At 50.9% G+C, this 27621-nt stretch overlaps 13 protein-coding genes across 13 annotated transcripts; 9 read left to right on the top strand and 4 right to left on the bottom strand.

Annotated features, from left to right (window-relative positions):
* Positions 1 to 1340: 1340 nt before the first annotated feature.
* Positions 1341 to 2846, bottom strand: J4E82_000668 (uncharacterized protein; the record flags this gene model as incomplete). The annotated part of the gene is made up of 2 exons (XM_051726988.1): positions 1341 to 2629; positions 2681 to 2846. 2 exons carry the CDS (start codon positions 2844 to 2846, stop codon positions 1341 to 1343), a joined length of 1455 nt encoding a protein of 484 aa, XP_051593413.1.
* A 556-nt stretch (positions 2847 to 3402) lies between these two features.
* On the top strand, positions 3403 to 4809 carry J4E82_000669 (uncharacterized protein; the record flags this gene model as incomplete). The annotated part of the gene is made up of 1 exon (XM_051726989.1): positions 3403 to 4809. The coding sequence occupies one exon, from the start codon at positions 3403 to 3405 to the stop codon at positions 4807 to 4809; it is 1407 nt and encodes a 468-aa protein (XP_051593414.1).
* A 545-nt stretch (positions 4810 to 5354) lies between these two features.
* On the top strand, positions 5355 to 6290 carry J4E82_000670 (uncharacterized protein; the record flags this gene model as incomplete). Its single annotated transcript, XM_051726990.1, has 1 exon — positions 5355 to 6290. One exon carries the CDS (start codon positions 5355 to 5357, stop codon positions 6288 to 6290), a length of 936 nt encoding a protein of 311 aa, XP_051593415.1.
* A 608-nt stretch (positions 6291 to 6898) lies between these two features.
* J4E82_000671 (uncharacterized protein) lies at positions 6899 to 8456 on the top strand (the record flags this gene model as incomplete). The annotated part of the gene is given in 5 exon segments (XM_051726991.1): positions 6899 to 6907; positions 6923 to 7061; positions 7118 to 7689; positions 7750 to 8090; positions 8144 to 8456. 5 exon segments carry the CDS (start codon positions 6899 to 6901, stop codon positions 8454 to 8456), a joined length of 1374 nt encoding a protein of 457 aa, XP_051593416.1.
* A 46-nt stretch (positions 8457 to 8502) lies between these two features.
* J4E82_000672 (uncharacterized protein) lies at positions 8503 to 9977 on the bottom strand (the record flags this gene model as incomplete). Its single annotated transcript, XM_051726992.1, has 3 exons — positions 8503 to 9647; positions 9698 to 9848; positions 9909 to 9977. The coding sequence occupies 3 exons, from the start codon at positions 9975 to 9977 to the stop codon at positions 8503 to 8505; spliced, it is 1365 nt and encodes a 454-aa protein (XP_051593417.1).
* A 346-nt stretch (positions 9978 to 10323) lies between these two features.
* On the top strand, positions 10324 to 11535 carry J4E82_000673 (uncharacterized protein; the record flags this gene model as incomplete). Its single annotated transcript, XM_051726993.1, has 3 exons — positions 10324 to 10359; positions 10415 to 10841; positions 10901 to 11535. The coding sequence occupies 3 exons, from the start codon at positions 10324 to 10326 to the stop codon at positions 11533 to 11535; spliced, it is 1098 nt and encodes a 365-aa protein (XP_051593418.1).
* A 58-nt stretch (positions 11536 to 11593) lies between these two features.
* On the bottom strand, positions 11594 to 13270 carry J4E82_000674 (uncharacterized protein; the record flags this gene model as incomplete). Its single annotated transcript, XM_051726994.1, has 1 exon — positions 11594 to 13270. The coding sequence occupies one exon, from the start codon at positions 13268 to 13270 to the stop codon at positions 11594 to 11596; it is 1677 nt and encodes a 558-aa protein (XP_051593419.1).
* An 841-nt stretch (positions 13271 to 14111) lies between these two features.
* J4E82_000675 (uncharacterized protein) lies at positions 14112 to 14873 on the top strand (the record flags this gene model as incomplete). The annotated part of the gene is made up of 1 exon (XM_051726995.1): positions 14112 to 14873. The coding sequence occupies one exon, from the start codon at positions 14112 to 14114 to the stop codon at positions 14871 to 14873; it is 762 nt and encodes a 253-aa protein (XP_051593420.1).
* Positions 14874 to 15462: 589 nt separating this feature from the next.
* J4E82_000676 (uncharacterized protein) lies at positions 15463 to 17262 on the top strand (the record flags this gene model as incomplete). The annotated part of the gene is made up of 2 exons (XM_051726996.1): positions 15463 to 16689; positions 16741 to 17262. The coding sequence occupies 2 exons, from the start codon at positions 15463 to 15465 to the stop codon at positions 17260 to 17262; spliced, it is 1749 nt and encodes a 582-aa protein (XP_051593421.1).
* A 1214-nt stretch (positions 17263 to 18476) lies between these two features.
* J4E82_000677 (uncharacterized protein) lies at positions 18477 to 19706 on the top strand (the record flags this gene model as incomplete). Its single annotated transcript, XM_051726997.1, has 1 exon — positions 18477 to 19706. One exon carries the CDS (start codon positions 18477 to 18479, stop codon positions 19704 to 19706), a length of 1230 nt encoding a protein of 409 aa, XP_051593422.1.
* Positions 19707 to 21388: 1682 nt separating this feature from the next.
* J4E82_000678 (uncharacterized protein) lies at positions 21389 to 22183 on the top strand (the record flags this gene model as incomplete). The annotated part of the gene is made up of 1 exon (XM_051726998.1): positions 21389 to 22183. The coding sequence occupies one exon, from the start codon at positions 21389 to 21391 to the stop codon at positions 22181 to 22183; it is 795 nt and encodes a 264-aa protein (XP_051593423.1).
* A 176-nt stretch (positions 22184 to 22359) lies between these two features.
* J4E82_000679 (uncharacterized protein) lies at positions 22360 to 24271 on the bottom strand (the record flags this gene model as incomplete). The annotated part of the gene is made up of 6 exons (XM_051726999.1): positions 22360 to 22794; positions 22844 to 23064; positions 23121 to 23567; positions 23618 to 23698; positions 23760 to 24043; positions 24099 to 24271. 6 exons carry the CDS (start codon positions 24269 to 24271, stop codon positions 22360 to 22362), a joined length of 1641 nt encoding a protein of 546 aa, XP_051593424.1.
* A 328-nt stretch (positions 24272 to 24599) lies between these two features.
* Positions 24600 to 27146, top strand: J4E82_000680 (uncharacterized protein; the record flags this gene model as incomplete). The annotated part of the gene is made up of 1 exon (XM_051727000.1): positions 24600 to 27146. The coding sequence occupies one exon, from the start codon at positions 24600 to 24602 to the stop codon at positions 27144 to 27146; it is 2547 nt and encodes an 848-aa protein (XP_051593425.1).
* Between the last annotated feature and the right edge of the window lie 475 nt (positions 27147 to 27621).

Consider the following 27621-nt stretch of genomic DNA (forward strand, 5'->3'; position numbering starts at 1 on the left):
CAGTTGCATTTCCACCACGACCGTAGTATGCAGCATAAGCTGCGTTCACGCTCTCGTGGTGTTCTTTCGCATGTCTTTTGATAGAGCTCCATACGCCGTGCGCTGTCTTCGAAGCCCTCAACGTGGATGCCGATGAGGACGTGATGGATAGAGAAGAGGACGAGGAGGCTTTAGCTGGCGATTTAAGGTACTCGAAAGAGGTGCGCGGAGTGGAGGCGGAGGAGGTCGACATCTTTAGGCAGATGAGAGGATGTGCGATGTGTGAACAATCTAAGCGTATTCTCGAACTTGTTTCTTCTGTTCGACTGGCGAAAGAGATGATGGATGTGTGTGTTGTTGTTCAGACTTGACGCGTTGTTTTTGTTGATGATAAATGTTTTTGTTTGCTTCTTGTTCTCTTCAGGGTGCCTTGCTACTTCTGCGTGGAACCGTACCAAAATCTGGACCTTGAGATGATTTGTCGTTTTGTATATTCGTAATTGTGTGGATTTCTACAGCTGGACACTTTCCTACCTTTATATCCCTAGAAAAGCTCAGTCCACTGTACCGATCTGGACATCCGAGAATCGCACACCCTATGACTCCAAGGTCCAACATGACTTTGCCGTCGCGGCACTTCCTGCGCTGGTAATTGACCTGAAAGGCGTGGGAGGCTTGTTTCAGTAGCTTCCCATGTCGCAAAGCTGACCACCCGCTTGGGGCGCAAGTGGAGACAAATTTACGCCATCAATGTACGGACTGCGTCCAATGGGTAGCCCGTTCCGCAGCCACACGCTTCCGGAAGTGACTAGTTCCATGTCGATTTCCCGACGGGTAGAGATGTACGGTGAACAGTGCGAGCCTCTCGTACAACTTGAATTTCGGAAAATCTGCTCAGTCGTACTATAACGAGGTCACATGGATACATGTCAAAGACACCGCGCAATCGACTGCTTCATTAACAACCGATCTTTGTCTTGTATGGCTTGTGGAAAGAGCGGAGAGAGCATGTACAGTATGACAATTTGGGTAGGGCGTGCGCCTTGTGCCCACACGCCCTGGTCCAATGAGATGGAAGTGGGGTTAGTGCGACTTAGTGAGCAGTGCGCGCGCCCTGTACATGTCAATTGTCGGTAGCCGAGGACGCCTTGTCAAAGCAATGACGAGCACGTTAGATGTTGCGATTTCAAAGAAATATTACTCACATTTGCATGCAAAGGGTGCAGCGTGTATCAGTCGTATGATGTAGGACGTTGCTTTGTTGCGGCACAGAGATCAATGGAACGGCACAGAAACACATGCAGAGACACAAGCGATGAATTTCATCATTAAAGGTGATTCAACACTACCTGGTATGTTCACTACGGCTTCACAACTGACTGCCAGGGCAGTGTATTGTCGAAGAAGAAAGTTGCCTCCGGCTTAGGTGCGAGGCCTTCACCGGTCATATTGCATAGCTTGGTCACATCGCCGGCTTCTGCACGCTTCGCGTTGATGATGCTTTGATATTGCGACAACGGGCATGAAGAGCCAGGACCACTGGTACAGCCCACCACAGGATATACGACCTCGTTGATGCGGATTCGTACAAAGGCCTCTTCGGATGCAGTACTGTTGTAATCGCTATGGGCACTGTAGCCGTAGCTGCCATCATGGGCAGCAGCAGGACAGGAGAGGCGTTCGAATGCAATTGTTCCGCGCATCTTCACAACCTGGGATGAACGGAAGATGCGGTTCGGTAGGGACATATTGCCAGGAAGTTGCTGTTGGCCGTCGAAAACACCAATTGCAGCGGCGAGCTGATTGATTTGGCCATCGTTCGCGAAATTGGCCATGATCTTTGGGGGAACAAAGGTCCCATTGCCCGTTTGGTAAGTCGCATTTGGACCATCAACAAAGCGTTGTACGGTCATGTCGACGACTGGCAGCATCTGATACTTTTCGATATCAGACCCTAGGCCAGTGCCGTACCAGTAACGCAAATCCTGCGCATACTCGTACTGCAAGATTTCTTCATCAGTGAAGATGTCGCAAAAAGGGCTCCGTCGGCCAGTGATCTGGGTCTCGAAACCACATAGGTAGGGTATCTGGTCGACTTGACTCGTCGTGAGATTCAAACCACCCTGAATCTTGGCGTTGAGCCTGGACGCGATCGGAGGAAGATATATGGAGTCCCATGTGTCCTTTGCAGGGCCACCACCTGCGTCATTGTAAGCCTTGCAGAGATCACTGGGTGCAAGCGTATTGCCCCAACTGGCAGGATCGCTCGCGTTGAGGGCATAGATAGTGGTAAGATCCGTAGCGTTGGGTCCCACGAAACCTTGAGCAAACAAGCGTGCGCTATCCCGTACACGGGGACCTGAAGTATAGTAATTCGCCCACATAGTAAAGGCGGTGTTGTAATCGTACAGATCAAGATAGCGGAGCCGCCATGTGGTACCCATATCGTGAAGCTCTCTCCATCCAGTGGGGCTTATATTGGCGATCTGAGCATCGGGATCTGAGAGTACCGGCTTCCAGGACTTGAGAAAAGCGAGCTTCTCGTCATTGACGGTGAAGTTACCTGCTGCTTGGATGTATTCGGCGAACTCAACCCATCCGTTGTACGCGCCTCTGTCAGGGTACCGTGAACCGTGACGAGAGAAGAAAGCTGTGTAGATTCAGTATGGATTTGGTCAGTCCTCAACTAAAGTGTTCTCACCAGCCAAATCGACTTTACATCCAGTGGGTATCTCAGAAGAGATGCCTGTCGTTTCTTCACCAGGGAACCATTGTCCGTTTCCACCAATATGCTGGAAAATGTTGAAATTATCTTGCGCCGCGACAGCAGTACTGCTGATAGCGAGGGAAACAACAAGAAGCCTCATGGTCGTTGATTGGGATTGTAAGATGTTTTGAGCTACAGACGACGATAAGGCGTGTGGCCCTCATCTTTATACCCCAGTATCTTCATCTATTGTGGTGTTGTCAAGTGCAGCACCTGCTTAGCCTCGGAGATGAACATAGGCGATGCTTCCTAAGACGGTAAAGATTCTCAGGAACAAACCGCACGTGGGAGCTGGAACATCATGGATGGTTCACTCGCAATGCGGCGCGGTCAGCCTCAACGGCCAAGCAGGCCCGTTATGGGACGTGATCCTTCGCGCACCTGGGAGAGAATGCCGTTGTGGGGTCCAAGCAAGACAAGGCGTAGACTACGGTTGAATGCAGGTTGATGATGATGCGAGTCGACGCAACTGTCGCCCTTCGGAGGTGCAATCCCCGATTAGTCACGCTGCTTATCGATACTGCACCCGCGATCGCGGAATCTGACTCAATCTCCAGCTATCTTTGCCAATAACGCTCCCGCAACGATGCACGTCTTCATGTCTCCTCGGTGACTATCCGAATCTAGCTCTTTCCTGCACCTCTACCCTTCAGACCATGGCTGAGACGAAGCCGCGCCAGCGCAAGTTCGCGCCAAGATCGCGTACAGGCTGCCTGACCTGCCGAACCAGGAGAAAGAGGTGCGATAACGCCCAACCTCGATGTGCAAATTGCAAACGCCTCAACCTATTATGCGAGTGGCAGAGTCCACGAAGTATCGTTACGGAGCCGAGTTCATCACAATCAAGCTCTAAGAGCCCCGAGCTTCAGGTCACAGTTCCGCTGCGAAATTCTCTCGATCCTTGGGATGCGCTACCGGGCGATGGAGAAGCGGAGAGGATGCATCTATTACAGTACTATATCGAGGCCTTTGTACCCAGTGTTCAAGTAGCGCCTATTGCAACAAGTTTCTACACTAGCCTATACATGCCTTGGTCTTTCCAGATCGAAGGTATGCTTGACGCCATTCTGGCCATTTCTTCAGCTCAGTTGGCACGGCGGAGCCAGGACGCAGACCGCGCTAAGCATCTTCGGGCCGTGTCCTCTCGCCATGAGAGGAAGTGCTATCAATTTATCAAGGAACGCCTACATCCTTCGGGTGGACTTCCAGAAGACACTTACCAGGTCACTGCGGTGATCCTGATCCTAGTAGGGCTTGAGGCGCTCAACGGCGTCAAGACCACGAGGTGGATATCGCAGTTGAAAAGCGTTCAACGTATACTTAGCGCACTCACTCCAGAACAGAGCATCATGGACTGTGTTGAGGTCGATTCTCTACATCGACACTTCACCTATCATTTCGCTTCTGCATCTCTCATGGCACGGGTATCCAACGCAGGAAAGCCATGTTCAGCAGAGCAAGGCTTGATACCAATCAGCGCCGCTCTAATGCCGGGCACAATTGATCCGCTCATGGGCATCTCATACCAGCTATGCGATCTCATCTCTCGGATACAGTACGTAACTTCCTCAAATCCAGCGTTCCCACTCGCTACCGAAGCTTCTTTCAACGTTATCGAGCAGGGCATCCAAAGCTGGACTTACGACAATCCATTTGCACTTGGTGTCGATACCCCCATAGCTCTCGATCTCATCGCCTTGGCAGAGGCTTACCGTCTGGCGGCACTCATTCAGCTCTATCGTACCTCACCAAGCCACTCTACAAATATTGCAGGTTGTGCCGCACGTGCGATGGAGTTCATTGCTCGCATACCACCCGGAAGCGCTGCGGAGTCGAGCCTGCTCTATCCCATATTTCTAGCAGGCGCTGAGCTGGACGACGAAGCTGCCATTGAGAAGTGCTTTCGAAGGTTGGAGGACATTCAGAACAGGAATCGCTACGAGAACGTCGAATGTGTGCAAAAGGTGCTGAAGGAAGTATGGCGACCCAAACTTGAAGGTGGACAAAGAAGGGACTGGGAAGAGGTTGTAAGAGAGTGGAACTGGTCTTTCACTCTGGGTTAAAGCTTCTTGGATGGGACTCTTCTTGAGTCTGATTCAACCTTTTCGCACTCGTGATACGTCGAGAATTTGGCGCGATGCTTTGGCCACGTTGGAACCTTGATCCGGATTCCTCGTTATGAATATAATCGCCGCCCGTAACACATTTGACGACTGCAAGGGTTTCTCACGTCAGCAGGGGTATCGTACTCCATGAGTTGGATATGTATGGTGGTCGGCTACTCCTTTCCCCGCACGACTGCTTGGCCGACCCCGCGCCTGCTCTGCAGCACGCATCGAGATGTCGCGTACCGCGCCTGTTTTTGCGCAGACACCACTACAGTGAGTGGGCTCTTCGACTACAATCCAACGCCACTTGTACATTGGCTTTCTTTCCCCGCTTCATGGCCTCACACTACTTCCTGCTGGAATGCCAGGCGCAGCGCTTGCGCGGCGATCATGTCATTGTTAATACAAGATGATCCCCTCGAGACAAATGTCATCTTTCACAACAGTAGGGGCTACACATTCTTCCCGCCATCAGTATGGCGAATCCCGTTACTTCAACCATGGCAACGCCCATAAGCTTCAGCGATTCCTTGGATACAACCAATCTCAAAGATCGCTCAGTTCTAATAACTGGTGCGGCATCCGGTATCGGTCTGGCATGCGCAATCAAGATGGCTGAAGAAGGCGCGATTGTCACGATGGCCGACCGGCAGAATACAGCGGGGGCAGTAATTGCAGAGCTAACAGCTCGAGGGCTCAGAGCGCAGTTCGTACAATGCGACGTAACATCTTACGAAGCACAAGCCTCTATGTTTCAGTCCGCGATACAGTTTGGCGACGGGCAGATTGACGTTGTCATCCCTAATGCAGGCATTCTGGCCGAGAAGAACATGTTCGATATGGTACCAACCACTTTACCAAACCTAGGAGATTCGCCGCCTCCGGTCCCAGGCTCCGCTTGCTTGTCGGTCAATCTTGACGCCGTATACAATACCTGTTATCTCGCGTTACACTACTTCCGACTCCCGCGCACAGCCGCAACAACGTTCACGCCTAGCATCGTTCTTATCGCCTCACTGGCAGCCTACATCGGCTACCCTTACAGTACTACGTACAGCATGTCCAAGTTCGGCGTTCGAGGACTCTTCTATAGTCTTCGCGAGCGTGCTATGCGCTCTTCAATCCGCCTTAACCTCGTTGCGCCATGGTTCGTCGATACTGGCATTACCAAGCAAGACGATTTTGTCGCGGACAATGGTGCCGTGCTTGGAATTGTAGGGTATGCATCTATGGACAGGGTAGTTGATGCCGTGATGAGGTTTTCGTCGACTCAAAACCTTTGTGGCAGGAGCGTGGGTATCTTCCCAAGGGGTAATGAAGATATTCATGATGATTTAGAGGGAGGGTTTGGCGGTGCGGTAGTGGGAAAGCATATGCGCGAAATCAAAGCGGTCATTGCTCAAGACATGCAGAAGCAGGCTCACAGCGCACCCTAGCATATACAGTTGAGCGAAGGTTTGCCGAGTACGTTGTTGTCGTAAGTTAGCGGTCTCATCTTCTCAAAACTCTTGGTCATATCTGGGCGCTTGGCTCGAATTTAATATTACAACATCACTATGGTTTGTACTATTGTTCATCGGTAGGGTTAGTGAAGTGTGAAGCTTCTACGATATTATGCGGGCCCGCACTCGTACAATCTTTCGTACATGATGTTCATGAGCTCTTGGCGCCCAATGCAGAAACCGTCACCGCCGCCGGTAAAATTCCGCTACTAGTCTTCAAGGACACAAATAGCCTCATGCTTAACAAGCAATCGGAGTGATACCGTCGGGATGCCGGAAGCAACATCTGCGATCCAATACAACACCGCATGCTCCTGAGCAGATCCACGCTGATCTGCACATCTGTAACTTTGGGTACGGGCCAAGCGTCTCTTCCATCCGTAGACTTTCGACCGTCGGTATATTTTTGTGCCGTAAACAATGGAGTGTTGGTTGACTTACGTGCGTTGGGCTAGTATATAGATATTGGAGTGAAGAAATCTGGCTAAGTGATATCAAAACGCAACTGAACAAATCATTGAACAGAGCCCACAGAATCAAACATGCCTGGCGTCCAACACACCCAGATGGAAAGAGAGCCACCGACTGGTGTCGACGTCCTTGTAGTAGGAGGCGGTATCGGTGGTCTCACTTGCGCCATCGAAGCCTATCGCAAAGGGCACAATGTACGAATTCTTGAACGAAACCAAGAAGGCCAGTACTCTGGTAAGCACGTTGAAATTGGAAGATAACACAACCATCAATAACACAATAACAACCAGGCGAAGTAATCATGATAACCACTTCTGCACTCGAAACTCCCAAGAAGTGGCCCAGCTTTATGGAACGTGCCAGGGCTATTGGACTACCACCGGACTTCGAACTGCGCAAATACGACGGCACATTCATTCAGCATCATGCCCCTGGCCACTCAAAGAATCCTTCGCTGGGCATCTACCGAAAGAAACTTCACAACCTGCTTAATACCTATGTCAAAGAGCTCGGTATCCCCATAACCTACGAGTGCAGAGTAGGTGCATATTTTGAAACGAACCAAACGGGCGGCGTTATCCTTGACAATGGCGAAAGAATAATCGCAGATGTTGTTGTAGCTGCAGACGGCGTCGGCTCCAAATCTCGTGAGATCATTGATGGAAATAAAGATAAACCGATTAGCTCTGGTTTCGTTGTTTACCGGAGTTCTTTTCCTGCCGGACCAGCGATTGAAAAGTCTCCCCTTCTTGCGAAAGCGTTTGCTGGCTATGAAAACCGCGGTTTCATGTACATTGGCCCAGGCGCACATGTAGTGTTTGGACTCAATCAGGACGAGTTGTGGTATCTTCTGACAACCAAGGTCGGTGAAGAACTCTCAAGTTACTTCCATGGTCTTTTTCTTTACTGATCGACCCATTAGGACGAAAAAGGTACGGCAACAGAGAGCTGGTCGAAAACTACTTCCACAGATAAGAGTCTCCAGGTTGTCAAAGATTGGGACCCCCTTGTGGCCGAGCTCATCAGGGCAACTCCGAACAATCAATGTCTCGATTGGAAGCTTATGTGGCGTGACCCACAGCCGCAGTGGGTCTCGAAAGGCGGTCGTGTTGTTCAACTTGGCGATGCGGCACATCCATTCTTGCCCACGTCATTCAGTGGCGGCACAATGGCGATGGAGGATGCTTACTCACTAGCAGCCTGTCTGCAGATCAGTGGGAAGAAGAATGTTGCGATTGCGACAAAGGTTCATAATAAGCTGAGGTGAGTCAAGAGGCATTGCATAAAAGCAAAAGTGACTGATTCGATTATCACAGGTTCGAGCGAGTATCGTGCGCACAGAAAATGGGCTTCAAGAACCGGGAAGTCTTCCATAACACCGACTGGAAGGACGAGAAAGCAGCGCCAAAGAAGGAGGAGCAGATGGTTGGGAATTGGTTGATCTACCATAACCCTGAGCAGTACGCTTATGATAAGTATCATGAATGTGCTGAGCACTTACTCACGGGCACCGAGTTCGGGAATACGAACCTACCACCGGGGTACAAGTACAAACCGTGGACTGTACGCGAGCTTCTGGGAGCTTCAGAACGTGGTGAAGTGGTTGAAGATGAAGGCGACTGGTCTTAGATTCTGGCGACAGACTTGTTTGACTCGTAGATTGTAATTGTAGCTATTATAGACCCTCAACTGCCCACTCTGGCCATACCTCTTCCCCTCTCGGTTTGCTTGCCAAGTTCCGATCGTGGATATGCTCCTCCAACGGCAGGTCTTGATGCTGACTGCGCTCTCCCATATCAACACCTCTCTTCTGCAGTGTTCTCGCATATCCCAGTGTCTCCTTCTTCCACGCACTCCGGCTCACTTTGCCCTCGATCATGTCTGCCAGGATCATGGCATCGAAGCACGCTTGGCTAGTGCTTGCGACAGTGTGAGGCCGGAAGCCAGCCAGAGCATCGCCGATAAGGATGACACGACCATCCATGAACTCATTCGTTGGAGCAACAACGTCGGTAACTGCTTGTACAAATGGCTTCTCAGTCGCTCTGACGATCTCAGCGAACTGAGGAGGCAGGCGCTCACTTGCAATCTTACGTTGCTTCTCCCATGCTTGCGGATCCATTTTGCCAGGTGGCATGGTGATGCGATGATACTGGCCGTCCACATCGGTCATCAACTCACGGAAGTCGGGAGAAGGATCAGTTAAAGAAGGTGACGGAAAATTAGTGTAGTAGACGAAATTGATGAGGCGCTTGCCCGGCTCGAGAATACCGTTCTCGCCAGGTATCAAGTATGCTAGGATCTGGATCCCTTTCGTATGGAAGAAGGTAAAGCGTTCTTTAAAAGCTTCCAGTGTTTTTGGACTGACTGAGTTTTCAGGGACGGTCCCGCGAAGAGCGACATAGCCCGCGTACGTGCGCTCGACGCCGGTAGTGAGGAGGGAGCGGATGGTAGAACTCGGTCCATCGGCGCCAATGACCAGGTCAGCTTCCATCTCGCCCGTACTTCCTTCGCTTGTCTCGTATTTTACAACCACTTTGTTTCCCTTGTCTTGCAGTTCAACCACCTTGTGTCCATGGAGATGTGCAACCTTGCTACCACTGTCTTGGTCGCGCGGCGCGTCGCAATACTTGCTCTCGATCCCATCAACGTTAGCCCTGAGCATATAGTATGCAAGGTCCCAGCTGGTCATGTTCTGCTGCATGTCTTCCTTGTGTATGACCTCACCATCCTTGCTCAGGTATTGCCTTCGAGTCGAAGTAACAGCCAAGTCGCGCTTGCATTTGTCGTAGCGCTTGAAGAATGCCAGGGTATCACCACCTATAAGACGCGGGCGCGATGTTAGTGTATGCCTCAGGAGTGGGTCGTACAGGAGAAGTCCTCACCAGCGACGATGCCAGCGCCTTGATTGTGGAGGAGGGCGGTCGGATTCCGTTCGAGAAGCGTGATGGGGTGTGCATGTGGTGCTGGAAGACGTTTTAGAGCAAGAGCTGTCGCGAGGCCACCTAAGGATGCGCCTGCCTAGGTAGTGAAGTCAGTTTGTGCTCGGGATGAGAAGCGCGTGCGCGTGCTGGAACGTACGATGATGATGTTGAGCCTCTCACTGGTGGCGTGAGGAAAGCCCTGGGATTGTATGGTGCCGTCTGCCATTATTGGTAACTTCAGCCAGTATTCCAATCGGGCTTCACGTAAGGTGAGAGTGAAGCAGCCATAGTGAGCCTCGTTCGCGCGTCAATGGTCAGCGGGGAGGGTTGATTGGGGAAGATCCGATGACGACAGGCTCGACGTCTCAAGCAATGCCGAGGGATGTCGGAACCTGGAACGCTAATCGGAACCCCCAGCATCTCGCCCTCCCTTGCTTGTAAGCCGCACTCTCCCCACGATAGTCTTAGTAAGACGCAAGCGCTTCTGTATATTGACCATGTCTATCCAAGCTTCTGACTTGAGCCAGAAGCGTTTGCGGTATTGGAGCAGCCGGCCGTCGCGACATTGAATCATGACAGTGAATCGCGGAGCTCGTGGCCTTGTCGCTGTACGCCAAACCCCGTCCATGACATTCGGCACAACAAGACTGATAGGCCAACCAGATTACCGGTGCAAATGGCACAATCGGCTACGCGTGCGTCGTGTACGCACTGCAGACTGGCTATCGAGTACGCTGTATCGTGCGCCGTTCCGCCGCCATTGACTTCATCAAATCCGGGCCCTCGGTCCAGCCATACCTTGACCTGGTCGAATACGCTGTCGTGCCAAACAATGCTGCTGAAGGAGCTTACGACGAAGCTGTTGCAGGTGCCGATTATGTTGTGCACATAGCAGGAGCATGGCCGATGCCAAATCTGGATCCCGACAAGGACATCTACTGGCCGTACATCAACTCTACCAAGGGCTTGATTGAAGCTGGGAACAAGTCACAGACGGTGAAGAGAATGGTTTTCACGCAAGCCGGGGCTGGTCTCGTTGACTCGGAAGACGGAGATACCTTAGGCAGGCGTATGGATCGCGTTCTAAACGGTACGTCTCTTCCATCGTGCTCTCCTGTCCAGCTCAATGTCTTGTGCTGACCTACACAGAGCAGGTCCAAGTCTCGCAAACGTCTCTCGAATACCGACCCCCTCTAAAGTCTCCTCACAACGCATATTGCTCCGCAAAAGCTCAATGCATGACCAACCTTGCCCACCTTCAAGCTTCCCACAAGCTCCCCTTCTCTATCGCGCAAATCATACCAGGCACCGTCATCGGGCCTTCGGAATTCTGCACAACGTCTGAGCAAGCCCTCGCACATGTGGATCGACAAAGCAAGGCGTTGCTCTTCGATGACATGACACCACGATATGCATTCGGCTTCATACACGTAGAGGACTGCGCTCGGATTCACATTGAGGCGCTAGATGAGAGAATCAGGAGCGAAGACTTGCCTACGTGGTATGTCGCTGCTGGCACGGTAGAACCGGGTATAGATGGAGAAAAGCTATGGAACGACGCGGCAGACATGATTGAACTTGACTTCGGAAACGAAGTCAAGACAGGAGCCTTCAGAGTGGGACGAGGCAAGGTTCCTATCAACATGCCGTTTCGCGCCGATTCGAGTGTGACAGAGAACATGCTCTTGAGCGGAGACAAGATCAGGGGCCTAAAGGACAGCGTAAAGGAAGTCGCGCAATGGTATGTTGAATTGAAGAAGAAAGAAGATAAAGGGAATCTATAAACCGCAGCGAGGCATAGCACTGAGCAAATATCGCCATTTCGGTCTAGTTTTATGTGCCTTACCATTTAAAGCTTTCTTCAAAGTACTCAACACCCCTATGTCCCTTAGCCAGCATCTGTACACTTGCTCTTCTGGCCTGATCAGCCATCAAAGCTGGTCCGCAGGCCACAATCGCTAGCGGTTGTTGCCCCGCATCTCTTGCAGCTTCCACTATCGTGGTATGTACATTGGGCCTGTGCGCCATCATCCTCACACTCTTTAACGCCTCGCCTAAGACGTCGTCCTTTGCTTCGTCATCGCGAGTGACATGTACTTCCATCTCCATTCTCTCATCGCTTAACAACCCTCTGAAGTCACGCAGTACTGACGCAAGGAATGCATACTCGCGGACCGCCCAAACAATCTTCACACTCTGAACACGTGAGGACGTGGACAGTATATGAGCCAGATGTGACAGAGGCACTGCGATACCAGTCCCACCAACTATAAACAGAATGTTGGTGAAACTTCGGAGAGGGACAGTATGTCCATAGGGTCCTTCGATGAGGACGTTGAGTCTTTTGGGATGCAAAAGACAATGTGATTTTAAACGGGATGTGAAACCGTCGTATGGTCGGATAAGGAACACCATGTTCAGTACGCTTTCAGATGGCAGGAGCGCATCAGACTCGGTGGATGAGGCTGATGACGTGCGCAAGGGTTCGGGTCTGAGCGAAAGTGGCGACAAAGGCGTAGACGGAGGCTGGTCGGCATCTGTCGAGGTGTATGCCAACGTGAAAGGATGGCTCTGGTGGGCATACAACGTGTCGTCCAATACGTGGATATAGTAATATGTACCAGGCTTCGGCGCGACCAAGCTCTTCTTCCCGTCAACGTCCATTCGGACAAGGTTACTATTAGGGTCATAAGTGACCCTAGCCTTGGTACCGAAAGGATTGCGGTTGAACACTACGATCCGAACGAGGCGCATGGCGCGATCGAAGATCCAGACAACGACACATGGCCAGATAAATATGTTCCACTCGCCGTTAGTAAAGATCTCGACATGGTAGTACATGGACCAGAGTGCGGCGATGGACAACGCTATGTGCGTGACGAGAAAGAACTCGTAGTGCGCACGGCGAATACCATAGAACGAAAACGCTAAAAGGCCACACATAGCGATGGTCGCTAGTTCGCCATTCCAGAAGTAGTGTTTCGTCCAGTACTTGAGAAAGTGTGACCATCCTCCGCTCTCCAGTATCATCAGCGTATAGCCCAGACTGTGCACCACAGCTTGTACCGTGGCGACCCTAGCAACCCATCGATGGAAAGCGTTGTATGTGCCGAATCCCCATCCAGTTATCCAGATTAAAACATCGTTTCGCATGCCAAAAAGCCAGACAAGAGGGAAGTTTGCCAGCGAAACGATCCCAGTACGATCCGATACATAGCGGAGAAGTTGTGCTGACTTCTCTGGCCAGTAGAGGTTGCCTTCGGTAAGACGGTAGGAGCAGGTACAGACGGCGATGTTGAGTGCGACGAAGAAGAAGATGGTAAGCGATTGGATCCGTGGTGGTATGGTGCACCAGCCATAAGGTCGAGAACAGCGGTCACCAAACGCGGCAGGTGTGGTGAGGTATCGCTTTAGCCATGTCTGTAAACGGATTACAGGGCTGAGTGACACAGAATCTGTGCTAGAAGCAACCTCTGAGATCGCCTCATACGACTTATTGTAGTGTCGTCTACCGCGCATCAGTGATAAGAGACGCGTTGTGACACCAACAATCACTACGGCGATCCAAAAGTAGTACATGTACCATCTGCAAATCTTTTCTCAGCGATTGTGCGTTCAATAGAATCCAGATTATGCTCACCCATATACAAGATGGATCTTGTATTCCCAATCTGCTGCGTCCTGTATGCTGTGGTTAGCATTGCATTTCCCATCAGGCCATGACAGATGAAAACTGTACCATAGTCGTAAAAGCTCGCTTCACGAGCATATAACTGGGTAGCACAACTTCATCAATGCTCGGAAACTCCAGTGCCTCTTCCGCCTGCAGCCGTCTTATTTTGCCCCTTTCATCCGGCGTCCATCGATCCACAACATCGTGAAATGAAGGTAATGTGATATTCGCGTATGCTTCGCACCAAAGATTCTGACTCTCAATCCACTCTTCTATATGACCATCTCGCTTACAGAATTCCCCGAAACACAGGTACAGTGACGTGACGCGCAAATCACTTTGACATGCTCGGAACTTCCGCGAAAGCGAAGGGTCGGTGTCGTTAAAGGTTACATAGTTGATGGTGGTCTCGCAAGCCAAAGGGCAAAACTTGCCCGAGTACAGAGACTGTGCTACATCTGCAAGAGTGTAAAGAATGATAGATATCGACAAAGCGCGCATGGGTGGACGCGATGAAGTACAAGAAGGACGATGCAACCTCGGAGATCGGCGGGGTTGGAGAAATCTTATCAGATGGCTATGCACGGACTTGCGCTAAGATTGGGCGCTCCTCGTTCGCGTCAGCTGGGTCGTTGTTCGAGCCTGAAGTCGGCCAATCAAGCCTGCAGGCTCACAGCATACCAGACTATGCCACAAGTCAACGAGAAGACGACCTTTTTCACTTTACCAACCGAGCTTCGCTTGGAGATTGCCGCCTATGCGCTTGAGCAGCCCGACGCTGGACTCACCAGACAGCACAGGCCTGGAGAAAAAAGGGATCATTTTAGGGTCGACAGCAAATACAAACCCAGCAACAACCTCGCCATAAGGCTGGTCTGCCGACAATTCAACGCCGAGTTCTTTCGTCTTGCCATTCAAAAGACGCTCTTCGTGCTCCCCAAAGACTCTACTTGGGTTATTCACCAGCAATTCGACGCGCTTCTACGCGACGTAAAGAAGTTGAGAGTCCACTATAACCCCGGCGATATCAAAAGATGGGAGATGTTCCCCTTGAACAAGCCATGCATGCACCTTGATCAGCTGGAACTTGTGATCATGCTCGAAGATTCCAAAAGCCGAAAAGCCCTGGTAGACTTATTCAGACGATTGCAGAATGTCAAAGAGATCAGGCTCCTCGCCCAAGGGAGTGGTCTGCCATCATGGGGATCTCACGAATTTGTTAGACTACTCGGTGAAATGCTCAAGGAAGACCATTACCAAAGATACGATGCTCCGAACGCTCCGAATCTGGAACATTCGTGGTGGGACTGGAGCTACAGCGACGACCTCGGCCAGGCTATTTTTGTGGCCCAGCAGCCTAAACCGATCATGCTGGAAGAAGACTACATGCTGTTGATGAAGCCGAATGTTGACTACGTCATAGAGTGCATGGTGTCATATAGCACTTAGCCTCAATTATACATCTTGACCGACCATGACAAGATGTCTGTATACGTCCGTTACAGTCACTGTGTTGCTATAATTCACGCTTGAAGATCTAGGTCATTCAAGCCTGCTCTATCACCCAGTTCAATTCTTTTGCAATCACTACTGCAGTTACACGATTCGGACATCGCGGGATCTGGCCATGTGCGGGATGACAATGCGTTTGGGGGCCGAAACGGGTGTGGGATGCCAACGGTGTTGAAGGAATACATGAACTGTGCGGTAGCTGTGAAATTATGCTCATTTCACATCGAACTGAGACTATCAGAGGTTGACATTGCGTGTACGTGCAATGCAGTCGTTCGTTATCATACCGACGTAGATGATTCCCAAACATCACCATCTGACCGTGGCAGGAATTGACATGCAGCTGTGCGGAAGCGGAATGAACCTGAGATGCGGCCCCCACTCCAGCCACAGAAGCTCATTCAGGCAAAGCGCGCGTTGAGATACGCCCGAAGGATTCACTCGACGATACTTAACGCACAGTACATGTCATGGCTAGACAAGCGATACAATCGCTCTACTGGGTCTGCAAAGGCCATTCACCAAAATGGCACTTTTGACAATACTACTCACATTGCTCGCGCTGCCAGTCGCTTTGACTATCTGGTCTGCGCAATCTCTCGCCCAAAATCGCGCAAAAGCGAGGGCAATTGGCCTCCCTTACCTCGAACGATGGATCTCACCTATGAACCCTTTCTGGCTGCTTGGCGGCAGCAGATTTGTGCGCTTGTGCGAACGCTTGGGTATTGCGACCGAGAACATGTCTTGCATCTATTCGTACGGCTGGGAAGCCAATACGCGCGCCCAGGTCCACGAACATGTGGGTAGCGATGTCTTCATCGTGGTGCACCCAGGCGGTCTTCAGCTTTGCGTAGCGGATGCTGCGGTCACGTATGATATTCTGCAACGCCGCAGGGATTTCCGACGTAATATGGAAGAAATGGCTGTTCTTAACGTGTACGGAAAGAACCTATCGACGACGGATGACGAGGAGTGGCAGCGGCATCGGAAGATGACTGGCGTTACATTCACGGAGAAGAACAACGAGCTGGTTTGGAGGCAGTCTTTGAGTCAGACTGAAGGTATGCTCGAATTCTGGACCAAGCGATGCAAGCAACCGATACGTTCGACCCACCAAGATACAAAGGTCTTCACACTCAATGTCCTGGCCGCAGCAATGTTCGACAAGGTCTATCCGTTCGAAGGAAAGTCTGAGGAAACCAAGAGCAAGCATGAGGGTGATACCTCATACATGTATCGAGCTTCTCTCTCAACCATTCTGGGCTCCATCATCCAGATCTTCATCCTGGGCGAAGAAGGACTGAAAGCCTGGTGGACGCCTAAGTCCTGGAAAGGTGCTGCGGAAGCAATGGCTATTTTCCGCTCGTACATTTTACGTCTGATGGATGAAGAACGGACACACGTGAAGCAAGGACGGACTGATCGTCAGCATCTTGTCGCGCGTCTGGTGCGCGCATTAGACACAAATCAAAGTTCCGGCGATGCACCCCTCTACGAAGTCGCGGACGAAAACAAGGCTATTAAGACTGTGAATATGACCGAAGAAGAGATCATCAGCAATCTCTTCGTATACGCATTTGCCGGGAACGACACTACAGCCATCGCCCTAACCAGCATACTTTACCATCTCGCCGCGAACCCACAGTCGCAAGAGTGGATTAGTGAAGAACTACACCATTACCTTACTTCTAGCGACACCAGCACATGGAGTTTCGAGAACTTCAAAAAGCTAAAACGCTGTGGTGCTGTGATTGTAAGTACCGTGTTAGTCCGTGTCACCAAATTTATGCTAATCCGTTCGTAGATGGAAACATTGCGTATCTGCCACCCACTATCCCAATTAGTCAAGACGACGGGTTCAAATTCTCAACCTTTGAAATACAACGGTGAAACATACATTATACCTGCCGGAACATCAGTCCATTGCTCTATACCAGCTCTCCACGCACTCCCCAAATACTGGGGACCTGATCCCCTCGGCTGGAATCCCGGTCAACATATTAGCGTATCGGATCCTCAAACTCAAGGAACAATCCCATTCGAAAGCGAGGTACTAGCGCCAGATACATCCGAGCACTATCTAGCGTGGGCATGGGGCCAGCGCGTGTGTCCAGGAAAGCGCTTCTCACAAGTCGAGCTTGTAGCGGTCCTGGCCGCGCTGTTGCGGGACTGGAAAGTAGAAGTTGTGCCTGAATCTGGTGAAACAGAGGAAGGCGCAAGGAAGAGGGCGTGGGAGTGCAGTTTGAAAGTCGACCATGAGGGGCATATGTTGCACGAGATGGTCAACCCCGAGAGTGTAGGACTGAGATGGGTGAGAAGAGTTTAGTGGAAAACATTTGATATCATCGAAACCTGCGAGGTTCGCCACCCGGAACCAGATTCTTTATCCTAGCCCTCAAATGTCGACCAATCTTCCAAACTCGTCATCTGTCCTGCCATACCCACGCTCTCCAGAAAAAGAAGATTCTTGTCACCACCGTAATATCCAAGATCTCTAGTGTACTACCAGCACTGCATAGTATGCTCCTTGATATCATCATCTCCAGACATCGTATCCCAATATTCTTTTCCAGACATGTGCTTGATACCTTCGTCGCCAACTAATTTCTTACCCACAACCTTCGACCACTTGGCCATGATCTCGCGGTACGTGGCTGACTCGCTCATGGCGGCAAGACGAGTACTAGGCTGGAGGTCTTCGATGAGCTTCTTAACGAGAGGACCCGTGTCGTGGCGCGTCCAGCGTCATTTTGCTCGAGGAGAAGGCGAAGATAGGTATGCACCCAATGAGCAGGACAAAATGGCAAATGCGAAATGCTTGTTGTTGTTAAGCCTGTGGAGTGATCTACACTAGCTTGCGGATGCGGAGTGTCGGCAGCACTCCGGAGGTTGTTTGCTTGACATTTCGGACGAGATGCAGCAAGTGCAATTTTGACTGTTATGTCCACGTCTTCCCACATAAATTCGACAGTATCTAGACGCTGATCTTTAATTGTGCCTGTCCTTGCTATTGACCTACCTATCCAATACCCCAGTTGCTCTCAGGTATCCTGCATCCTAATGTCGGCAGCTTAGGGCACCTGTCCAGTTTGTCTCTCCGGTGGAGCTCTCGGTGTCTTGGAGCTGATGATAACGTTTATACACCCGGGCAGGTACCAAGTCCCCATTAATTTTGTCTTCACTCAAATCGTCAGGCGTTTACAAAGCGCAGCGGCTTGCGGCTTTCATCATTGACCATGAAGACTAATGTCGACCAACTCTGCTGCATCGCGAAGCACGCAACTGTGTGCGAGGCTTGGTAATTGAAAGCATCGAGGTGCGGAAAGAGATGAACCGGTGCTTACTGACAGCGCGACGGCTTATTAGAAATCACGCCCCTTTGGATGCCCCGGAGCTCCGACGCGGCCCCCACTTGCCCAATGATGTACTTGACGCAATACATCTCGCGTCTTCCTCAACACCAAGCGCGACTGCTATAATAGGAGCCATGGCGTCTCTTGTCAAGCGCCCTCCACACTCCGAAGCAACCCATCGCCCACCATGAGCACCCCCAAGCCAATCCTCATCTCCGGCGGCGGCCTTGCCTCGCTCCTCCTCGCCCGTTCGCTGCACCGGTCCAAAATCCCATTCCTCGTCTTCGAACGCGACGCATCCATCATTTTCAGAGCCCAAGGCTACCGCCTGCGACTCTCAGCCCAGGGGCTCGATGCCATTGAGGAAGTCCTCGGCCCCACGGGCTTCCAGAAGTTCTACGATGCTTGTGGGAAAACAGGTGGGGCCGGCTTTGCAGCCATCAACCCGCTGACGGGCGAGACAGTGGGTGGAGATGCTCCGAGCGTGAGGAGCGAGCCTTTGACAAGCAAGGACGGTAAGGTGGTGGGCATCTCGCGCGGCGACATGCGCAAGCTGTTCATCGAGGGCCTAGAGGACAAGGTGCGCTGGAATCACCACGCCACAGCATACGAAAGGACGGACAATGGTGTGCGATTGATTTTTGCCGATGGTACCAAGTCGGAAGAAGGATCCATGCTGGTTGGAGGCGAGGGCGTCAAGAGCGCAGTAGGCGCTCAGCTGTCCAACGGCGCCATCAAAGTTTACGACCTTGGATCGAGAGGAATCCATGGACAAGCTCCAACATCCGCTTTTAGGGCCTTGGGCGAAGGCGTCTTCCGATTCGCCGACGACACGTCGCAACCAAACGGCGGCAGGGTCTTCATCATCACAAATGTACGCGCTGGTGATATGGATAACCCCGATATCGACTTTGGCTGGACCATGATTGGCTCGCCAGGTGTCATCAAGGCACCTAATGACAACTACACCATTACCGGACAGCCTGTTGCAAAAATTGCCAAAGCCCTCACTTCGCACTACCACCAGCGTGTCAGACCACTGTTCGAGAATATGAAAGAATCTGAAGCAGCTTTCTGGAAGATCACATGCTCTGACCCGAGGGGTGTTCCGGAATGGCCCAACGATCCTCGAGTTACTCTTGTTGGCGACGCTGTCCATGCCATGACGCCGGCGGGCGGCAACGGTGCGAACACGGCTGTGCGTGATTCAGCTTTGCTTGGTCGATTGATTGCCGAAGCTTGGGAGAGAGGCGATGGCGATAAATGGACTGGTGTGACAGAGGCATACGAGAAGGAAATGCGCATATACGCATCTGAGGCTGTTAAGACTAGTTACGGGCAGGCTACAGGGATGTTCGGTATCGACCTTGACCTCGAGACGACACCCACGATAAACGAATACATGGCGCCGAATTAAGGCTAAATCTTGGATTACATCCTACCTCACACTACTACAGTAATGTATGTCAAGAGTTATAGTATAGACATGAAGAATCTAAAAGCCTACAATGCTTTCAGTCTCTATAAGGTTGTCTGTTAGAAGTTAATGTAGGCTTCAAGGTAAGGCATAAGGTCTCTATACCTGTTTCATTTTCCTCGTATGCGGTGCAGGCAAGATTTTAGTGGCTTTTTTAGCAGCAAAAGATCTCGGCCGCTCTCTTTATTGCCGGTAGTGACATCCGCCATAGCGACCACGACTCATGTACAGCTTCCCCGCATCGGCCCACCATCATTAAAAAACGGGTCCTCACGCGAGATGTACAGCTGTACATCTCGCACGAACTTCCCATTAGATGGATCCACCTCTTCCAGCGCGTCCACGCAAACGCCGTGCTATCAATGCATGCATCAGTTGCCGAACGTCCAAGGTCCGCTGCGATGGAAACCGCCCCTGTCAACGATGTGACAGGAATAGTACAACCTGTCAGTACCATGACGCAGTCAAGGATGAGAACGTGTTGCGTATCGAAAAGCTCGAGGAAGAAATGGCCATGATTCGCGAGCACATGCGTGTCCAACAAGGCCGGGACAAAAGCGTACGTAGGCACCTGCAAATAAGCCAGGCAGGACTACACCTGAGCCAGCTAGAGGCACAACAGACTTCAGCCCCACTTCGTGGACCATCATGAGATATCTCGCTGATCATGTCCGTGGCTACAGTCACTCGCGGAGCATGCGAATACAACAGTTCCCGACTTTGCGCTTCATTCCCTACCTCGATGCAACGCACCTGCCATGCCAATACGCAATGCCGTTGATGCAGGCATAGTCACATGGGAACAAGCAGCGAGTTGGTATCAAAGGTAGCTAGAACCGAATCTTCTGTAAATCCTCATATCACTGATTAGCGGCAGCTTCTTTTCTGGTAGTGTATGAGGGCTCCGATTTATCGTTTGAACCACACTAAATGGCATAGCAATATCTTGTACCCATATTTTGCGAGAAGACAGATACCATTGCATCAGTGTCTTCACGGAGTCCGTGAGAAATTCTCCAGTCCTACTCAAGGGTGAGACATACACTGACTTTGAAAAAGAATTCTGTTCGATGCCATTGTTAGCATTGGCTGTCGTGCTAACGAGGGATTCAACACAACGATATATCGTCGGTTGCAGTCTAGAGTTCGCGACCATATAACCAATATGCTTATTAACACAAGCGTTCCTACACTAGAGGATGTACAAGCGATCGCATTAGTGGCGGCATACTCGGAGAATGGATTTGTACTAATAGCAACAGCCCTTCGCTTCGCCATACAGATCGGGCTACCTCTTGCTGTTGATCAACTCATCGCGAAAAGTCATGCACGGCCAAGGGTTATCACTACCGATGAGCAAAATCTTTACCGGTTATCCAGAGTTTGGCACGGCATCTGCAACCTTGAGCTTTTGTGAGTATGCCATATGCCAAGTCGAAGATTTCTGCTGAAGATATTCCAGTTTCTCCCTCGATGGAGGCAAACTACCAGGCCTGACTCTTCAAATGTCGTCCAGGAAAATTAGGAGCCTGCTCGTTCATCCGGAACGAACAGCGATAGATATCCGACTTCTTTCGCAAGTCGAGCTCAATATCATCCGTACCGAAGCTTATACCAAGATCATGGGTCGGAACAGCGATTTCATGATTCAACCCGGCGAAGATCAGCTTCGAACTACAGTAGATGACGCTAGAGTTGAGCTGTCACTGTGGCTCGATGAGTGGACCACTATCGCAATGACGGAGCCAGCACCACACCAGCGTGCAATAGCATTACAAAATTTGCAAATCCAACGGGAGTGGGCGATGATGACGCTCTATCTAAAAGCTGTATCCTCGTCAGGGATCGAGAACATTGCAATCATGACCGACTTCCAACGCGACTTCATACGTAAAGCCAAGGAGGCGGCAAGCTGCCATTTACATTACATGCTTCAGTCATCGCTAACACCAACCTCGTCGCCTGCATCTCACACTACCACCTCTGGCTCAGCATATCTCAGTACTTTCCGCTGGACGCTTGATTACGTTTGGGCTAAATGCGCCGTATCAGTTCTACTCGTTCTCAGGCTAGCCATTCTTCTCCGCGACCCAGTCCCCTCTGTCATGGCGCTGCTTCGTGACGCGCACCGTGTGCTAGAAGAGTTGAAGACAGTGACCGTCGGCCATATCGCATATTTTCAGATCTTGCAAACCAGCATCGAGAAATGCGAAGCCGCTCTTCGAGAGTATGCTGCGGAACAAAATTCTGATCAAGAAAATTCGATGGCTGGAGCAAGAAATGGGGCGGCTGAAGACGAGTTCCAGGGCTACGTGCCAAGCGAGTTTGTGTTCGAGTGGGATTTTCCTGGGTTAAATCTCAAACACATGCCTCTCGGATGGCAAGATCTATTCGTCAACATAGACAGCTTGTTTTGAAACGAGAATTTCAACAAGAAGCGGAAATATATACGCAAGTCATTTTCGGATGACTGGGTCCAGTAGCCAAGCATGTACATTATGTGCGGAGGCCAACAAGACATACGACTATCCATTCCATCGCGATACACGCTGCCCAGATGTCGTTTGAAAGGACGATCTCCACTGTGCGTTACTTATAAAACATAAACGAAATCTTCGTTCTTGATATCAGTTAGATCATCGAACGCCTTGTCACCCACGCCACTGGCTTGTGCGTTGTCAGCTTCCTCGGCGTCACCTTCACGCGCAGTTCCCATACTCGTATCAACAACGATCGCCGATTTGCCCATGCTCTCCCTTGTTGCTGCATGCTTCCGGTTCAACAGCTTGATCCAGAACATTGCAAGCAAAATCAGAACAATGATTGCAATGAACAATGCCAAATTGGCGCGCAATCCTCTGTAGTAGTGTGGCTTCTCGGATGGCTTGAAAAGTTGGGGTCCGATGATGTTACCCGCACTAGCGCCGACAAAGAGGATACTAGTCGTTACTTTACGCTTCGTGTCGCCTCCAGTATTCTGGCCGGACCAGGAATAGATGAGCGGAGATATTCCGGGGTAAAATGACGTCTGGGCTTGTTAGTGTTGATCGTTCTGTTTCGAAGAAGCAATGACTTACGAGGTAATATCCGAAAAGCAAGACGCCTTTGTTCGAATCGCCGCGTCCAACGACCATGAGGATAATGATGCCAATGATTGGCGGGTTACACAAAAGGATCAAGACCGGGCTCTTTTTCTTGAGCCATGTTGCTAGCCAAGCGCCCCCTATAGTTGCCACAATCTGGACGACGCCGAACGGCATGTTGAAGAGAATGGTTGCAAATTGACCAAATCCGAAACCTGGATACGCGGTCAGTACAGGCGTCACATGTGGCTTGTGTAAGGGGACTGCTCACTCTGAATGATCAAAGGTCCGAATGTAGTGATACCGCCACTAGGAATGCTGACAGCCGTCAACATGGAAAACCAAAGCCAAGTCTTGGGATCCATGAAGGCTTCCAATACGTGATCCCACTTCCAGACGCGGGATGCGACACCCATTTGATTCATACGCAGACGCTCGACCGCAATGAGCTTCTCGTGATCATTCAGGAACTTTGCTTCGACGGGGGAGTCCGGCATGAAGAACCAAACGAAGACCGACACGATAACTGTGAGCAGGCCACAAAAGAGGAAGATGATCTGGTATGAGTGCAGGAGGTCCGACTTGATATGTCCCAAGCCGTACGAGAGCAAGCTCCCAAGAATGTTGACGATACCTAGCATGGCGTACCAGGCTGCGTTGCGGTTCGTTTGCTCTCCACGCTTATACCACATCTGGACGACGGCAATGAATGCAGGTGCTATGGAACGTTAGTAGTCGCTATGGTGCCAGTATGAGGGTCTAACTTACCTATGGCAGCTTCGAAAGCACCCAGTAGGAACCGTGTTGCCATGAGTCCAGCGAAGTCTCTTGCACCAGCCATGCCACACACTTAGTGTAGGCGTATGAAGTCAGTGTATGCGTCACATGCAATTCGTACAGAGACACTCACGAATGACACCCCAGGTGAAGACCATCACGCCCATGAACTTTCCCATCCTCAGCTTGACTAGCAGTACAGCAACGACTGGTTGCGCTACTAGCTGAGCAATGTATACAATACTGCCTAGCCATGAGTATTGCTGACTGTTCGGGTCAAGGTTGGCATCCTCGATCAGCCCAAATACGGAAGCGTAGGACAGAGTGGTCTTGTCGAGAGACTGCAGAAAGTAGACACTGAGGAGGATGGGTAATATGACAAGATCGATCTTCTTCAAGACGCGTTTGTTCTCGGCGCTGCATGGTATGAGGTCAGTATACGTTCCACATGAATTCATATGGGAGTACTCACGATGTTACGACGATGCGTTCGTTCGATGCGAGGAGCGCAGCCGCTTTGTCTTTGCCTTTACCGTTAGCAGCGTTGCTAGGCTTATGGATAGATTCTGTGGTTTCGACATTTTCGACATGGTTCTTATCGATATCTGTTGCCGTTGTTGTTGTTGCTGCAGTAGCGTCCGTCATCTCTGGTTTCGACATCGCAAGAAGGAGTGAGGTGGAGCGAACCCAGAAATGTCTGTAATGCTGCAGCAGTAGTCAGTGGATATGGCCCGACTAAACTTATACGCATCCCCACGGGGACCCCAGACTCCGATCTTAACTCTTTTGGGGGTAGATGCATTGCTCGCGCGCGGCCGAACAAGCCGGCTTGGCCTTTTCGGCATCGGAAAATGGCACTTTCGTGCGAAGTAACATACGTTGTCTTGCTATAAGTATAATTGATTGAAGTCACGATACTTTGAAAGAGGACAGGTACTGACGACCAGTTTTACATTCATTCTCCATCATGCCAATGCTTGAGCATGTCATCAGCGGCTACCAAGCTGCCGCCGCAACAGAAACATCAAACTCGAGTGTTCAATTGCAGTCTAACTCGGGTGACTTCACATTTACGTTCGATGCATTACGACCTGGCCTTTTCCGAACAACGTTCACCTCACCAAAGCATCTGTTGCCGCCGCACCGAGCTACGCCGGTGCCAGACAAGACCCTGGACCATGCGGATGCAGGCCTGGTCACATCAAACGCTAGTTCAAAGACATTAGCCGTTGATGGCGTAACCGCGAATGTGGACTGGGAAAGTGGCGTACCCATCGTTTCAATCACACTTCCTGGCCAAAAAACACCTATTCATACCGACCTTCCCAACCGTTCGTACGTCGCTGATGGACCTGGAATATCTCATTACACGCGTTACAACAATGGAACCCTCCATCTTGGTCTCGGCGAGAAGCCAGCACCCATGGATCTATCGAACCGTCACTTCGTTCTTTCCGCCACCGATTCTTTTGGCTACGACGTATATCGCACAGATCCCATGTATAAGCACATTCCGCTTCTCATCAATGCTACTCCGGAAGGCTGTGTTGGTATCTTCTCAACATCGCATGCCCGTGGCTTCTATTCTGTAGGCTCGGAGATGGACGGCATGTGGGGGCGTTTCAAGGTCTACCGTCAGGACTATGGCGGCCTAGAGGAGTATCTACTAGTTGGAAAGACGCTACCAGATATCGTACGCATTTACGCTGACCTTGTTGGTCACCCGTTACTAGTACCGCGGTGGGCGTTTGGCTATCTAGCCGGCGGTATGAAGTACTCCATGACGGACGACCCACCAGCGAGTCAGAGTTTGATGGAATTTGCTGCTAAGCTAAAGGAACATGACATCCCTTGCTCTGGTATGCAGATGTCATCTGGCTATACGGTTGCAGAGACGGAGCCGAAGACGCGCAATGTCTTTACATGGAACAAACACCGGTTTCCTGATCCAAAAGGCTGGATTGATGCTTACCATAAGGAGGGTATCAGGCTTATCGCTAACGTGAAGCCGTATGTTTTGGGCACACATCCAGAGTATCAAAAGCTCAAGGAAGCTGGGGCATTCTTCACGGATTCTTTGACGTTGGCATCTGCTGAGGCTAGACTGTGGAGTGCAGGTGGTGGTGAGAGCGGTGTCGGCGGTCATATTGACTTCACTTCCAAAGCGGGATACAAGTGGTGGTATGACGGGATCCGCCAATTGAAGCGAGAAGGCATCGATTGTATCCGGAATGATAACAACGAATACACTATCCCGCACGATGGCTGGCAGTGCGCATTGGACGAACCGACAGTTACCCAAGAGCCCAAGAGCGGCGGTTACGGCAAAGATATCGGGTTTTGGGGCCGCGCACTGAACACAGAACTGATGGGCAAATCCTCACATGACGCCTCCCTTGACATAGAGCCCTCGCAACGTCCGTTCATCCTGACCCGTAGCGCTACAGCCGGAACGCTTCGCTATTGTGCTAGTGCCTGGAGCGGCGACAACGTAACATCTTGGCCGGGCATGAAGGGTGCGAACGCATTATCTCTCACGGCTGGAGTGTGTCTGATGCAATGCTACGGCCATGACATAGGCGGTTTCGAAGGCCCACAGCCGAGCCCCGAACTCCTTGTCCGTTGGTGCCAACAAGGTATCTACAGTCCGCGCTTCGCCATCAATTGCTTCAAGACCGGCAAAGACAACAGTGTCGGCGATGTGATTGAGCCTTGGATGTATCCGGAGGTTACGGGTTTGATACGGGATACTATCAAGCGCCGTTACGAACTTATTCCTTACCTGTACTCGCTGGCCTTGCATTCTCATATGTCTGCAACTCCGCCACAGCGTTGGACTGGTTGGGGATATGAGAACGATCAGGAAATCTGGGCGAACAAGGTACTGACCGACGGCGAAACACAGTACTGGCTTGGCGATGCATTGCTGGTCGGTGGTGTTTTCACTCCTGGTGCTGAGACTTCTAGCATGTATCTTCCCAAGGACTTAGCAGACTCGGATGCCGCGTTTCTGGATCTCAACAACGAGCCACAGACATACTATGACGCTGGTCAGTGGGTCGATATTTCAGCGCGTTGGGAATCGAGCATTCCAGTGCTAGCGAAAGTGGGAAGTGCAATTCCGGTTGGACGTGCCGAACAAGTCCTCTCAGTGGGCGAGACGAGCAATCCAGCGAATCTACCACATGACGACTACCGCGCCGTGGAAATCTTCCCTCCAAAGGCTTCTTCGAAAGGCAAGGAGTATGAATCTGTTTGGTTTGAAGACGATGGTGTTTCGCCGCCACCAGCCAAGATCTCAGTCTTCACGGTCAAGTACGAGACGACTGAAACTCAAGTACTGGTCCAGTACAAAGAGAAACTGCAAGAAGGGTTCAGACCACATTGGGAGGAGCTGGAGATCATCTTGCCAAGAGGTGATACGAGGAGTGTGGTGTTCAATGGGGCGGATGCGGTGAAAACAGGAGTTGACAAGCAGGGGAGAGAAAAGTGGAAGTGCAGTATCGAGAGCAGAAAGTAAGCAAGTCATCATCCCATGGAAGATATCAGAATGACTTCACAGTAGAAGGACACTCTAGCATTGTTACATTCCAAACTTGCCACAGTCGCTCTAGCCTCCCTCCCCCAAATGCTAATGTCTTGCCACGAGTATTCACATATTTCATGCTACAGAGGTGTTGGCTGACGAAATAGAGAAGTGACGAATTTCAATTTTGTCTGGATGATGCCTCGTAGTAGTAAGACACTGTACAAGACTGACACGCGTGTGAATGTTTGTGCTTAATCGAACATCATATCACATCTTTGAACCACCATGCCTTGTATCAGAATACCAGCATGCGACTAGCTACTGCAGTCCGACCGCAAGACAGCTGCACACCCTATGCGTATATGTAGCAAAATGGCCCAGCAAGAGTATTCAACGCATCCCCGATAGTGATATTTGGCGCCCCAACATATTCTCCCATTGTGATCGTATCGTTGAGCGTGCCGTT

This window comes from Alternaria postmessia, assembly GCF_024291825.1.
Source record: "Alternaria postmessia strain BMP 2775 chromosome Unknown scaffold_2, whole genome shotgun sequence".
NCBI classification, from domain to species: domain Eukaryota; kingdom Fungi; phylum Ascomycota; class Dothideomycetes; order Pleosporales; family Pleosporaceae; genus Alternaria; species Alternaria postmessia.